The sequence below is a fragment of the Leptodactylus fuscus genome, chromosome 3, assembly GCF_031893055.1.
Source record: "Leptodactylus fuscus isolate aLepFus1 chromosome 3, aLepFus1.hap2, whole genome shotgun sequence".
NCBI classification, from domain to species: domain Eukaryota; kingdom Metazoa; phylum Chordata; class Amphibia; order Anura; family Leptodactylidae; genus Leptodactylus; species Leptodactylus fuscus.
In genome coordinates, this window is record NC_134267.1 from 234,165,382 (window position 1) to 234,180,798 (window position 15,417).

General features: G+C 44.4%; 1 protein-coding gene across 2 annotated transcripts in view; it reads left to right on the forward strand.

Moving 5' to 3' along the window:
* Positions 1-15,417, forward strand: part of KIF13B (kinesin family member 13B) — a 145,210-nt gene that overhangs the window by 94,321 nt on the left and 35,472 nt on the right. For both annotated transcript variants that reach the window (XR_012715349.1, XM_075269304.1), the window contains exons 29-33: positions 3,821-3,876; positions 3,988-4,112; positions 5,198-5,374; positions 5,720-5,812; positions 9,174-9,317. Coding sequence is in view for 1 of the 2 variants with exons in the window: in XM_075269304.1 (XP_075125405.1) it covers positions 3,821-3,876; positions 3,988-4,112; positions 5,198-5,374; positions 5,720-5,812; positions 9,174-9,317 (595 nt within the window). In the remaining variant the exon portion in view is untranslated. The remainder of the gene's footprint in view (positions 1-3,820; positions 3,877-3,987; positions 4,113-5,197; positions 5,375-5,719; positions 5,813-9,173; positions 9,318-15,417) is intronic.

Below are 15,417 nucleotides of genomic sequence, written 5' to 3' on the forward strand. Positions count from 1 at the left end.
TATTTTATTAGAATTTTTTTATTTGTATTTTATTTTAACCCCTTCCCGACATGCGCCGTAATAGTACGGCGCGTGTCGGGTCTGTAACTATGGCGACCACCCGGGAGCCGGGCGGCCGTCATATCCGCCGGGTGTCTACTGCTTTAAGCAGTAGACAACCGGCTCTAATGCCTCCGATCGGTCCCCGGACCGATCGGAGGCATTAACCCCTCCGGCGCTGCTGTCAAAGGCGCCGGAGGCGCCATCTTCCCGGCGGCGCATGGGCGCCGCCATTTTGGCAGGGATCGCCGGCTCCTGGAGCATGCTCCAGGGCCGACCCCCCGTTGCCATGACAGCCGGGAGCCTTGTTAAGGGCTCCCAGCCAGTCTGCAAATTCTCTCTTTTGCAGGCTGGTGTATACAGCCTGCAAAAGAGATGATGATTTTTTGCAATGCATTAGCATTGTAATGCATTGCATTAGTGATCAGACCCCCTGGGGTTCAACACCCCTAGGGGGTCTAATAAATGCAAAAAAAAAATTTAAAAAAAAGTAAAAAAAAAATATAAAAAAATATAAAAAGTATTAAAAGTTCAAATCACCCCCCTTTCCCTAGAACACATATAAAAGTAGTTAAAAACTGTGAAACATATACATGTTAGGTATCCCCGCGTCCGACATCGCCCGCTCTACAAATCTATAAAAATATTTTTCCTGTTCGGTAAACGCCGTAGCAGGAAAAATAGTCAAAAGTGCCAAACCGCCGTTTTTTCACTGTTTTAATTCTGATAAAAATTTGAATAAAAAGTGATCAAAGCAATAACATTTCCCGAAAATGGTAGAACTAAAAAGTACACCCGGCCCCGCAAAAAAAGACGCCCTATGCATCCCCGTACACCTATGTATAAAAAAGTTACGGCCGTCGGAATATGGCGACTTTTAGAAAAAAAATTTTTTAACACCGTTTTGGAATTTTTTTTAGGGGTCAAAATGTAAATAAAACCATATAAATTTGGTATCCCTGGAACCGTACCGAAACACAGAATATAGGGGACATGTCATTTTGGCTGCAGAGTGAACGCCGTAAAACCAAAGCCCGTAAGAAAGTCGCAGAAATGCATTTTTTCTTCAAATCCACCCCATTCTGAATTTTTTTCCTGCTTCCCAGTACATTATATAGAATAATTAATGGTGGCATCATGAAGAAAAAATTGTCCCGCAAAAATTAAGACCTCATATGACTCTGGGAGCGGAGAAATAAAAAAGTTATGGGGTTTAGAAGGAGGGGAGTCAAAAACGAAAAACGAAAATCAAAAAATGCCATCGGCGGGAAGGGGTTAAAAAATTTATCTGTATTTTCTGTTTTTTCTATTTCTTTTTTTAAATATTTTTTTCTTTTTATTAATTTATATTCTCATATGTCCAGAGCTCCGTTTGCTGACAGAGCTCCAAATTCCCTGCGTAAACAAAGGCATTACTCTAGTAGAAGCTTTCCAACATCTCTTTTTTCCCCCCTATATATTATTCTTATTCATCTCTTTAAATTTTTCTGTCATATAGGGGGCAGCAGCACTCCATTTAGGGAAAGGGAATATAATGGTAATCGTCCCAAAAATGGAAAATAGCATGACTATAAGCTCTGAGACATTGTCTCACCATGGGTCTTATAAATCCCTAGTGATCGCTGGGAGAGATCGCCAACTGGCTATATGATTTTCCTGCAGTGGCCGCTAGAGGAGAGAGATGGTATTACGTGGTCACAATTCAGATAAATAACAGTCAATGTAATACATAATGGAGCAGCGGCTCTTGGCAGCAAACACCACACCCTTAAAGCTCCAAACACTAAGTACTATCATGAGGTCTTGACGGTAACTTTTCCGGTTTGGTTCCCCGCCGGCTTACCTCCCCCGGTCAGGGCCCAGTATTTTCCGCCTCCCCGCAGGTTACTGATCTCTCAGTCCTGCAATATTTTGCTCTTGATCTAAATAATTCTGACCTTGTGCGGCGCATAAATCACCGCTAAGTATCCGTGCACTTATCGCACCCCTGTGTTAATTATCCCGCTCGCTCCTCACTTAAAAGGAAGCGGTGATAAAACGGCGTTGCCTGGCCGCGGCGTCTCTCGTATTAAACGCCTGGTTCCTTTCAGTCAGCCATCGGCCCTCTGTAATTTTCCAGGCATTAAGAGACGGCAAATTAAAACCCACACGGAAACCTCGGCATTAATTATACATGAAAGGACAGAGGAGGTGAGTAATGTTACGCACAATTTAGTGGCAATAAACCAGTCCATCGCTGACATCCCGAATCAATTAGCCAGACGTAATAATTACAAGGGGGGAAGATGTTCAAACAGCGCTTGAGTCTCCTCGCCCGGCGGTCTGTAGGGTGCAGCCCGGGGGGTGGGGGGGGTGGGGGCATTCCCAGCCCGAAGGCGGAGAGAGATACAGAACCTCTATTGACATACACTGTGCCTATTATAGGGTTAATTTAAAGGGATTAAAACCGTAAATCCGACATCGAATCTGGTCAGAATTGCTGATATACAGGGTGTCAGCCAGATATCCCTTTCCCCCGATCCTACATTACTGCTTTTCCAGCTAAAGTTGCCATTCAGGACTCTTGAAAAGCTGGGAACACCCAAGTTGGCCGCTATTACTTCTATATAGAGGTGGTCATCCAGCTTTACCAGATACTTCATTGGTGCAGCTTATACGGTCACACAGTTATAACTTCCTGGCTGTTCTGTACAGACTAACTTTTCAGAAATCTTGGAAAGCTGGGTGGCACTCAGTGGCCACTATTATACTTGGGTAGTCATCCAACTTTCCCAGACCGTCCAATGGCAGCGCTCGCACAGTTATGCATTAATAACTTTCCTGCTGCGTTTCACTCCTGACTAGCCTTTCACAACTCTAGGAAAGCTGAGTGGCTCTCAGTGTGGCCACTATTAGTGGCGGTTATTCAGCTTTCCCAAGCTCCTCAATGTCCAAAGTCATACAGTGATATCTTACCTGCCTTTACATTTCAGTCCTGACTTAGCTTTTCAGGAGGGCAGTAAAGCTGGGTTGTACCAAGCATGTTGATAAATCCACCTACACAGGGTTTGTCATCCAGCTTTCCCAGGCTTTGCATAATACCCCCCAAAGCTCCTCCTCATTGTATTTCTAAGCAGGCTCAGGACTCTTGGAAAGTTGAGTGGTTCCCAGTATGACTATTTCAACATCTAGTATAGACGCAACTAGCAGCTATCCTGGTTCTCACACAACTTTCCCAGGCTATATATTCCCAACTCTAACATGATTTTAGTTATAGGAAGACTTGCCATTCAGGAAACTTGGAAAGCTGGGTGATACCCAATATAGCCAATATTAAGAATACACAGCTTTCCTAGACTCCACAATGCAAAGCTTTCAGTGATACCTCCCCTACTCCTACAATGCAGAATTTCTGCCCAGATTTGCTTTTCAGGAGTCTTGGAAAGCTAGGTGACACCCATATTACTGCTAAAGAGCACTTGGCACCCAGCTTTCCCAGACTTTGCTAATGCACTGGTACATTCTATGATCTTGCATCACTGCATATGGGAGTCACTCAGCTTTTTATCACAGCACCCACAGGAGTTACCACTCAGCTTTCCTAGCCCTTTCAACAAAACGTGGCAAGTATACAGCGATATATTCTCTATGCCAACATTGCTAGATTTCTATGCAAACTTTTCCTTTCAAGACTCTTAAAAAGCTGGGTGAAGCCAGATCCTGAGCGGTGTAGATATGGTCGGATAGCTAAGAAACAGCTAATATTTTGGGCAGGTTGATGAATGTGTTTCCTCTGTTTCAGGACTCCAGTGCCAGGAATGGAAACTCATATCCCTGTTATTTTCCTGGATCTGAATGGTAAGTGTAGTCAGGGCTATCCTGGGGAGTGGGCTGTACCACTAACCGGTAACAGGAGACCCCCCTAACCCAACTGGGGATAATGGATTTACCTTATTTTATTTTATGAAGCTGATGATTTCAGCTCTCAGGATAATCTGGATGAACCTGAAGCGGCCGGATGGGATGCGACACTGACAAATGAAGAGGAGGATGAGTTCTTTGATCTGCAGATAGTCAAACATCATGAGGCTGAGGTCTGTATTAGCCCTGAGTTACATCCTGTATTATACTCCAGAGCTGCGCTCACTATTCTGCTGGTGCAGTTACTGTATACATACATTACATTACTTATCCTGTATTATACTCCAGAGCTGCGCTCACTATTCTGCTGGTGCAGTCACTGTGTACATACATTACATTACTTATCCTGTATTATACTCCAGAGCTGCGCTCACTATTCTGCTGGTGCAGTCACTGTATACATACATTACATTACTTATCCTGTATTATACACCAGAGCTGCACTCACTATTCTGCTGGTACAGTCACTGTGTACATACATTACACTACTTATCCTGTATTATACTCCAGAACTGTGCTCACTATTCTGCTGGTGCAGTCACTGTGTACATACATTACATTACTTATCCTGTATTATACTCCAGAGCTGCGCTCACTATTCTGCTGGTGCAGTCACTGTGTACATACATTACATTACTTATCCTGTATTATACACCAGAGCTGCGCTCACTATTCTGCTGGTGCAGTCACTGTGTACATACATTACATTACTTATCCTGTATTATACTCCAGAGCTGTGCTCACTATTCTGCTGGTGCAGTCACTGTGTACATACATTACATTACTTATCCTGTATTATACTCCAGAGCTGCGCTCACTATTCTGCTGGTACAGTCACTGTGTACATACATTACATTACTTATCCTGTATTATACTCCAGAGCTGCGCTCACTATTCTGCTGGTACAGTCACTGTGTACATACATTACATTACTTATCCTGTATTATACTCCAGAGCTGCGCTCACTATTCTGCTGGTGCAGTCACTGTGTACATACATTACATTACTTATCCTGTACTGATCCTGAGTTACATCCTGTATTATACTCCAGAGCTGCGCTCACTATTCTGCTGGTGCAGTCACTGTATACATACATTACATTACTTATCCTGTATTATACTCCAGAGCTGCGCTCACTATTCTTCTGGTGCAGTCACTGTGTACATACATTACATTACATTACATTACATTACTTATCCACTTTCCTTTGTTCTCAGTTGGTTTTCTACACTGTTCCTTCCTTTGTTCTTGGTTACAGGTGAAGGCTGAGGCCTCCTGGGATTGCACCGTCCACAACTGCCCCCAGCTCAGTAAAGGTTCCTCAGCAGATGAGCGGGTTTTCCTCATTGTCAGGGTAACGGTTCAGCTCAGTCACCCCGCTGAGATGCAGCTGGTTCTGCGCAAGCGGATATGCGTGAACGTCTACAGCCGCCAGGTGAGCGCCAGCACTGCTTCCTATTGGACTGTACAATAAATATGTCCTCACAAGGTTCTTCACCCTTAAAGGAGTTGTCCAAGACTTGATATTGATGGCCTATATTTACAGTAGATTAACAGTATCAGAACAGAGACCGCCAGATCTGCACAGTGTATGGGGCCGGGATCATATGGCTCTGTACACTGTGTAATGTCAGCTCAGTTCCTATTTATTTGGTTGGGAGTTGAGCTGCAGTACTCTTCAAGCCTTGCCAACCCCTTTAATTTCTGCACATTTCTACCTTTCATGTGACATTATTTTGCTGTCTGCTCATTTTGGGATTTATTTATTTATTTTTATTAGGGGTTTGCTCAAAGTTTCCTAAGGAGAATGTCTTCAAGAAGTAACATTGCAAGCTGCGGCGTCACTGTGGAAATTGTCTCCAATATTCCTGAGGTAATGACTCCAATAGTTCTGCATACTGGACCTTCTATACATGGGGAAAGCGATTACATTTTGCAGAAAAGCGAAGAGTTAAATTGGGTTAAATGTGATTTATAACGCTTGATTCCAATGAGATAGAGAATGTAGATACAGCATTATAGCTTTCTATTGGAATCAACATTGTCCATTTATAATCACAAGTAGAGACAAGGAGTGGTTACTATCTGTACCTATATAATGTACAGGAAAAACAAGGAGACAGTACTGTCTGTATATACGTAATTAATGAGACAGTACAACGATTAGAAACAGACACAACTATTTAAATTTACATCAGTTACAGGAAAGCAACACTATCTGTACCTGGGGAAACTGGGAGACAGTACTATCAATGCTGTCAAAATTTACATGATGAAAATACATCATGAGACTGGGAGGCAGTACTATCTGTGCTTATATTATTTACATGGTGAGATTGGGAGGCAGTACTATCTGCTTTTATTATTTACATGGTGAGACTGGGAGGCAGTTCTGTCTGTGCTTATATTATTTACATGGTGAGACTGGGAGGCAGTACTATCTGTGCTTATATTATTTACATGGTGAGACTGGGAGGCAGTACTATCTGTGCTTATATTATTTACATGGAGAGACTGGGAGGCAGTACTGTCTGTGCTTATAATATTTACATGGTGAGACTGGGAGGCAGTACTGTCTGTGCTTATATTATTTACATGGTGAGACTAGGACACAGTACTATCTGTGCTTATATTATTTACATGTTGAGACTAGGATGCAGTACTGTCTGTGCCTATATTATTTACATGGTGAGACTGGGAGGCAGTACTGTCTGTGCCTATATTATTTACATGGTGAGACTGGGAGGCAGTACTCTCTGTGCTTATGTTATTTACATGGTGAGACTGAGAAGCAGTACTGTCTGTGCTTATATTATTTACATGGTGAGACTGGGAGGCAGTACTATCTGTGCTAATATTATTTACATGGTGAGACTGGGAGGCAGTACTATCTGTGCTTATATTATTTACATGGAGAGACTGGGAGCCAGTACTGTCTGTGCTTATAATATTTACATGGTGAGACTGGGAGGCAGTACTGTCTGTGCCTATATTATTTACATGGTGAGACTGGGAGGCAGTACTCTCTGTGCTTATGTTATTTACATGGTGAGACTGAGAAGCAGTACTGTCTGTGCTTATATTATTTACATGGTGAGACTGGGAGGCAGTACTATCTGTGCTTATATTATTTACATGAGGAGACTGGGAGGCAGTACTATCTGTGCTTATATTATTTACATGAGGAGACTGAGAGGCAGTACTGTGTGCTTATATTATTTACATGGTGAGACTGGGAGGCAGTACTGTCTGTGCTTATATTATTTACATGGTGAGACTGGAAGACAGTACTCTCTGTGCTTATGTTATTTACATGGTGAGACTGAGAAGCAGTACTGTCTGTGCTTATATTATTTACATGGTGAGACTGGGAGGCAGTACTATCTGTGCTTATATTATTTACATGGTGAGACTGGGAGGCAGTACTATCTGTGCTTATATTATTTACATGGTGAGACTGGGAGGCAGTACTATCTGTGCTTATATTATTTACATGAGGAGACTGGGAGGCAGTACTATCTGTGCTTATATTATTTACATGGTGAGACTGGGAGGCAGTACTGTCTGTGCTTATATTATTTACATGGTGAGACTGGGAGGCAGTACTATCTGTGCTTATTATTTACATGAGGAGACTGGGAGGCAGTACTATCTGTGCTTATATTATTTACATGAGGAGACTGAGAGGCAGTACTGTGTGCTTATATTATTTACATGGTGAGACTGGGAGGCAGTACTGTCTGTGCTTATATTATTTACATGAGGAGACTGAGAGGCAGTACTGTGTGCTTATATTATTTACATGGTGAGACTGGGAGGCAGTACTGTCTGTGCTTATATTATTTACATGGTGAGACTGGGAGGCAGTACTGTCTGTGCTTATATTATTTACATGGTGAGACTGGGAGGCAGTACTGTCTGTGCTTATATTATTTACATGGTGAGACTGGGAGGCAGTACTGTCTGTGCTTATATTATTTACATGGTGAGACTGGGAGGCAGTACTGTCTGTGCTTATATTATTTACATGGAGAGACTGGGAGGCAGTACTGTCTGTGCTTATATTATTTACCTGGTGAGACTGAGAGGCAGTACTGTCAGTGCCTACTGTGCATCATTTACAGGGAGCCAGTACTAGTGCCCTATGATGCAGGTGAAATGGCCGCAGTGATGGGATTCTCTCATTCGCCTCTGGGGAGGGGCTGAAGGTATACATCTATATCTTCCTGTAGTCCTCCCCTTAGATCCTGGTAACGATCAGTTTGATGTCCTCAATACCAATAATTAGGATTGTAGTCTGCGGTTCGTTAGAGGTCTCCTGAGGGTCCTATCACAAGCGGCGACTCCCCCCCTGCTCCTTTATTGCGGTGGTTGGAGGCCGCGCCGTCAGTCCCGCTCCCTCGTGTTTTCAGACACTGTTACTTTGCAAAGGTTACGCTGTCATTTCACCAACAAAGGCTCTTTGATGATCACTGTCTCCGAGTTATTGTACAGAATACAGATTCACATTGATTCAGCCGATCGATACGTCCTGCAGTTCTCCGCTCCGGAGGAATATTTCTGCCGCTGTGGATCGCATATCTTCATGGCTTTATTATGCAGTATATATTAATTTGCTGTGTTACTGTGCACCAGATACACATAGAGATAGATAGATCGATCGATCGATCAGGTGTCCTTAGGTTAGGTCATCAGTATCAGATCAGGGGTCCGACTCATGTAACAGTTGATCGAGGGGGCTGCAGTGTTTAGACGTATGCTGCGGCCTATTCACCGCTTGCCAAGCCTAGCACCTTACATTGTACAGTGGTTGTGCTTGGTTTTGCGGCTCAGCCCCATTCATTTGAATGGGACTGAACTTCAGCATGGTTACGTGATCAATGGATGCAAAATCGCTGGCCTAAGAGGAGGTCAAGCTCAATTAAGTGCCACAAGTTCTTCAAACAGCTGGTCACTGGGATCCCCGGTGTCTGACTGCAGTAACGCGGCATGACCACTGTGCGGTGTAGAGAGTCAACTTCCTCCAGTTGTATACACTGGTATCGGGCTCCACCTATCCAATATTGATAAAATATCCTAAGGATAGGCCTTCATTATTAAGTCTTAGATAACCCCTTTAACGGTGAAGCAAATTTCTCAATTTTTAACTTTTCCTAAAAAACAAAAATTCAATAAAAAATACAATTGATGACCCACAAGGGCGTGTGAAGTAACACTAACCTCTATACCTCCAGGACTCTCAAGGAGCAGAGGACCGGGAAGCCCTAGCGAGAATGGCAGCCGACGTGGACTATAACAACTCCGCCGCGTACATCGAGAAGTATCTACGCAGCGTTTTGGCCGTAGAGAACATCCTCACCCTGGACCGGCTGCGTCAGGTCTGTATCCGTGATGTTCGATCCTGCTGTATACTATGTAACATAACAATGGAAAGCATTGTTCTCCAAGTATATCGTATTGGGCCACTTTGGTTTTCAGGTATTTTGGGGTAAACAAAGCTTGGTTTGAATGTGTGCCTGTAATATATACTTGGGCGGTGATGTTTCTTATTGGGGAGACTCCAGCTGGCTGGCAATGCTTTGTGGGAAATGTATGCAAATACCTCCCCCTAGAAGGATCAAAACTGACTCTCTCATGCCACCTATAGGTAACTACCATGTCAGTCAATGCCCAACTTATTACAGATCTTTGAAGCCATAACCGGTCCAATGGGTGACCACCAAGATTGGGTTGGGGCAGTTTTATCATTTTTATCAGACGCCACCCAAGATAACCCCTTAGACACCCTTAAAGTATTGGAAAGAGAAGAAACTGGATATGAAGGAACACGAATATCTCTGAAGGCTTTATTTACAGAACATTCCTGGACTGGTCCACCAACACATCAGACACACACCTATCCCCAATGTTGGTTAGTGGTGGGGTATGCAGTATGAGCAACGGAGACGTTAACGTCTTTCACTCCCCCCTCCTTGTCACGCAGGCTTTCTGCCCCATCGGCAGAGGATATCGAAATCCATGCCGTTCCATCGAAGACCACTGCAAGTCCTCGGAAGATAAGACTCCGTTTCCTTCTAAACAGAGACTTAGTACCAGACAACGCTCATACGTACCTCCTCCGAAATGCGACTGGAGCAGGAGAGCGTCTGCCCCACCCGTGTTGTTGCAAGAGAGTTGGGAAGATTTACGGATCCAGAGAGAAGGTTTACGTAGGGTGCCGCAGAGTAGTCCTCTCCACGGCCCCAAAGAACATGACTCGTCTTGGTGCGAAAAAGTGGACTTGTGTTTGGACCGCAGCTAAAAGAGGGAGTTTTTGGAACCTAAGAAAGTGGACATGAACTTTGACCTGAAGACGTAAGAGCAGTGATGTCATCAGAAGAAGAGTGGACCATGGAATGATGATGTCATCACTCCTAGTTTGAGTCCGGTAGACGCTGGACTTTTTTTTTTCTCTCCATAATTTTGGAAATCGACATTGTAAAATTTTGCCTTCACAATGGATAGGAGTAAAGGGAACGTCTCGGGTGGTCAGACCATAAGGCTGGGGGTTTACATCGGCCTCAGAGTCGTTGGAGAATAAGGTCCCCACCCCATGGACCCCATTATAGTCCATGTGTAAATGCTCCTTTAGTGCTTCGGGGCTTTGTCATTTGGGACCATCAAAATACCGTTCTACAGTGCCATTCAGAAATTTTAAAGGGGTTTTCCAGGCTTACTAGTGGATGACCTATCCGTAGGAAACTTCTCCATTGAAGATCGGCGGAGGTCTCACAACCGGGCACAACGCTGATCAGCCTGGACGTGTCTGCGGTGTACAGAAAAGCATTGTGGCCTCACACAAATCAGCACAGCGCCATATTTTTTACAGTGGCTGTCCTTGGTATTGCAGCTCAGCCCATTTACTTGAATGGGACTGAGCGGTGAACAGGATGATGAATGTGATGTCATATGGACTGAGAAGCGGACATGGCACTCACAGAGCACCGCTGCACCTCAAAGGGGTGATCCACAGGGATCCTGGGTGTCAGACCCCCACTGAACTTCATTTGGTTACCTATTCTAAGTGATAGAATGGAAAACCCCTTTAAGAATAGCTTGTGTCTGCCTCTAGGGGAGCTCAGGAGCGTACAGCATGCTGATTTATACATTGGACTCAATAATAGCGTAGTATACAATAGGCTACAAGTCTCCCCCTAGTGGAGGCCACAAGCTATGGAACAGTGTATCAGAAAAACTGCATAAGAAATCTATTAATACGTGTGTGTGTGTGTGTGTGTGTATGTGTATGTGTGTGTATATATATATATATATATATATATATATATAATTTAGACCTAACAAGCAGCATGCTGATTGGTTTAGAGTGACTTTACCATGCCCCATAGAGCAGCTGGCATTGGCCAGTGTTAGTAGGTGTTTGCCCACCGCCATGTCACAGTCATACTGTACAGTCTCTGAAGACCTTTAATGTATTTTCTATGAAAAAATAAAGGAAGGATATAATATTACTTCTGAGTAGCAAGGTCATGTTTGGGGACGTTGTCACCTTGGATTTGGTGCTGGAACTATCCTGGGTCACATGACGCCTGCCTGGTAATAAGGCCGGGTATACACTATGGGGGGCTGCAGCTATGGGTCACAATGCAAGAAAATCGGCCTATACCATTGATGTGTATTTATCTACATTTGGTGGCATCTTTCTTGATCTGAAGTTTCCAAAACACAATTAAAAACATGGCAGCTATAGCCTATGGGACCTAGGGGAAAGTTTGTCTATCGGCACAGCACCAGGCAGCAAATATGTGAATGCAGCTCTGGATGGGACTGGAGTAGAAGACATGATGCAACCCTAGATTAGTACAAGATTGCCACATTGTATACTGAAGTATAGTGGTACCCTCTATACCTACATGGTTTATGAAAGAGAAACAGGGAGGCAGCACTATCTGTACCTACATTATTTACAGGGAGAGTCAGGGAGGCAGTACTATCTGTACTATCAATATTTACATGGATAGATGGAAGCAGCTCTATGTATACCTACATCATTTACAGAAAGAGAGAGGGGGGCAGTACTGTCTGCACCTACATCATTTACAGGAAGACAGCACTATTTGTACCTATATCATTTATAGGAAAGATGGGGCAGCACTATCTAGATCTGAAAGGAGGCAGTACTGTCTGTACCTACATCATTTATAGGGGGACTCAGGGAGGCAGCACTATCTGTACCTATATCATTTACAGGGAGGCAGTACTATCTATACCTACATCATTTACATGGAGCCAGCACTATCTGTACCTACATTATTTACAGGGAGGCGGCACTATCTGTACCTACATCAGTTACAGGCAGGCAGCACTATCTGTACCCACATCAGTTACAGGAAGGCAGCACTATCTGTACCTACACCAGTTACAGAGAGGCAGCACTATCTGTACCTACACCAGTTACAGGGAGGCAGCACTATCTGTACCTAAACAAGTTACAGGGAGGCAGCTCTATCTGTACCCTCATCAGTTACAGGGAGGCAGCACTATCTGTACCTACACCAGTTACAGGGAGGCAGCACTATCTGTACCTACACCAGTTACAGGGAGGCAGCACTATCTGTACCTACACCAGTTACAGGCAGGCAGCACTATCTGTACCTACACCAGTTACAGGGAGGTAGCACTATCTGTACCTACACCAGTTACAGGGAGGTAGCACTATCTGTACCTACACCAGTTACAGGGAGGCAGCACTATCTGTACCTACACCAGTTACAGGGAGGCAGCACTATCTGTACCTACACCAGTTACAGGCAGGCAGCACTATCTGTACCTACACCAGTTACAGGCAGGCAGCACTATCTGTACCTACATCAGTTACTGGGAGGCAGCACTATCTGTACCCACATCAGTTACAGGGAGGCAGCACTATCTGTACCTACACCAGTTACAGGGAGGCAGCACTATCTGTACCTACATCAGTTACTGGGAGGCAGCACTATCTGTACCCACATCAGTTACAGGGAGGCAGCACTATCTGTACCTACACCAGTTACAGGGAGGCAGCACTATCTGTACCTACACCAGTTACAGGGAGGTAGCACTATCTGTACCTAAACAAGTTACAGGGAGGCAGCTCTATCTGTACCCTCATCAGTTACAGGGAGGCAGCACTATCTGTACCTACACCAGTTACAGGGAGGCAGCACTATCTGTACCTACACCAGTTACAGGGAGGCAGCACTATCTGTACCTACACCAGTTACAGGGAGGCAGCACTATCTGTACCTACACCAGTTACAGGCAGGCAGCACTATCTGTACCTACATCAGTTACAGGGAGGTAGCACTATCTGTACCTACACCAGTTACAGGGAGGTAGCACTATCTGTACCTACACCAGTTACAGGGAGGCAGCACTATCTGTACCTACACCAGTTACAGGGAGGCAGCACTATCTGTACCTACACCAGTTACAGGGAGGCAGCACTATCTGTACCTACACCAGTTACAGGCAGGCAGCACTATCTGTACCTACATCAGTTACTGGGAGGCAGCACTATCTGTACCCACATCAGTTACAGGGAGGCAGCACTATCTGTACCTACACCAGTTACAGGGAGGCAGCACTATCTGTACCTACATCAGTTACTGGGAGGCAGCACTATCTGTACCCACATCAGTTACAGGGAGGCAGCACTATCTGTACCTACACCAGTTACAGGGAGGCAGCACTATCTGTACCTACACCAGTTACAGGGAGGCAGCACTATCTGTACCTACACCAGTTACAGGGAGGCAGCACTATCTGTACCTACACCAGTTACAGGGAGGCAGCACTATCTGTACCTACACCAGTTACAGGGAGGCAGCACTATCTGTACCTACATCAGTTACAGAGAGGCAGCACTATCTGTACCTACGCCAGTTACAGGCAGGCAGCACTATCTGTACCTACATCAGTTACAGGGAGGCAGCACTATCTGCACCTACACCAGTTACAGGGAGGCAGCACTATCTATACCTATACCAGTTACTGGGAGGCAGCACGATCTGTACCTACACCAGTTACAGGGAGGCAGCACTATCTGCACCTACATCAGTGTCAGGGAGGCAGCACTATCTGTACTTACACCAGTTACAGGGAGGCAGCACTATCTGGACCTACACCAGTTACAGGAAGGTAACACTATCTATACCAGTTACAGGCAGGCAGCACTATCTGTACCTACACCAGTTACAGGGAGGCAGCACTATCTGTACCTACACCAGTTAGAGGGAGGCAGCACTATCTGTACCTACATCAGTTACAGGCAGGCAGCACTATCTGTACCTATACCAGTTACAGGGAGGCAGCACTATCTGTACCTACACCAGTTACAGGGAGGCAGCACTATCTGTACCTACACCAGTTACAGGGAGGCAGCACTATCTGCACCTACATCAGTTACAGGGAGGCAGCACTATCTGCACCTACATCAGTTACAGGCAGGCAGCACTATCTGTACCTACATCAGTTACAGGGAGGCAGCACTATTTGGTATCTATTTGACAAAGAGGGGCACAAAATGCTACCTTTAAACACACGAATTCTAACTAGCATAAAATATAACTTTTATTTTGATCAGCTAAAAATAATATAGCCAGGGCTATTAAAACAAACAAATAACAAACACACCAGCAGGCGTGATTAGGACAACTCCCAATACACTCTTTCAGTATGTGTCCCCACAGACTGCTGGCGCAATTATATTGATTTAAATGAGCATCCAGGGAATAGTAAACTAACTCTCTGGCACATGCTAGTAAACACCACTTTATAGGTTCAAGAATAAGAGGTTGTTACTCTAGCTGCTGCCGTAGCTGTATAGGATAATCATCCCCCCATTACCCTGCTCTGATATCTTGCATAGAGCCCTGGAGCCTATTGACACTCATGCACACTTACACACATGCCACCCTATGTAAGCTAGGTGCGGCTTTTTTACAGATTAAGTGTGCATACCAAATGCTGGTCTTAGTAATTTACTGACATTTATGCTCTTTCACTATGTCCCTGCCTGTTCAAAATAAACTACAGGTATCCAGGTTTAAGATGCGCATAATAAAATCTCTCAGGAGAGGATGTAAATCAAAAAAATAATAAAGATGTAGTTGCGGTTAAAACCGCATTTCCCGGTCCCTGATGGTGGGAGCCGGTACGGAGTGTGGCTCCCACCATCAGGGACCGGGAAATGCGGTTTTAACCGCAACTACATCTTTATTATTTTTTTGATTTACATCCTCTCCTGAGAGATTTTATTATGCGCATCTTAAACCTGGATACCTGTAGTTTATTTTGAACAGGCAGGGACATAGTGAAAGAGCATAAATGTCAGTAAATTACTAAGACCAGCATTTGGTATGCACACTTAATCTGTAAAAAAGCCGCACCTAGCTTACATAGGGTGGCATGTGTGTAAGTGTGCATGAGTGTCAATAGGCT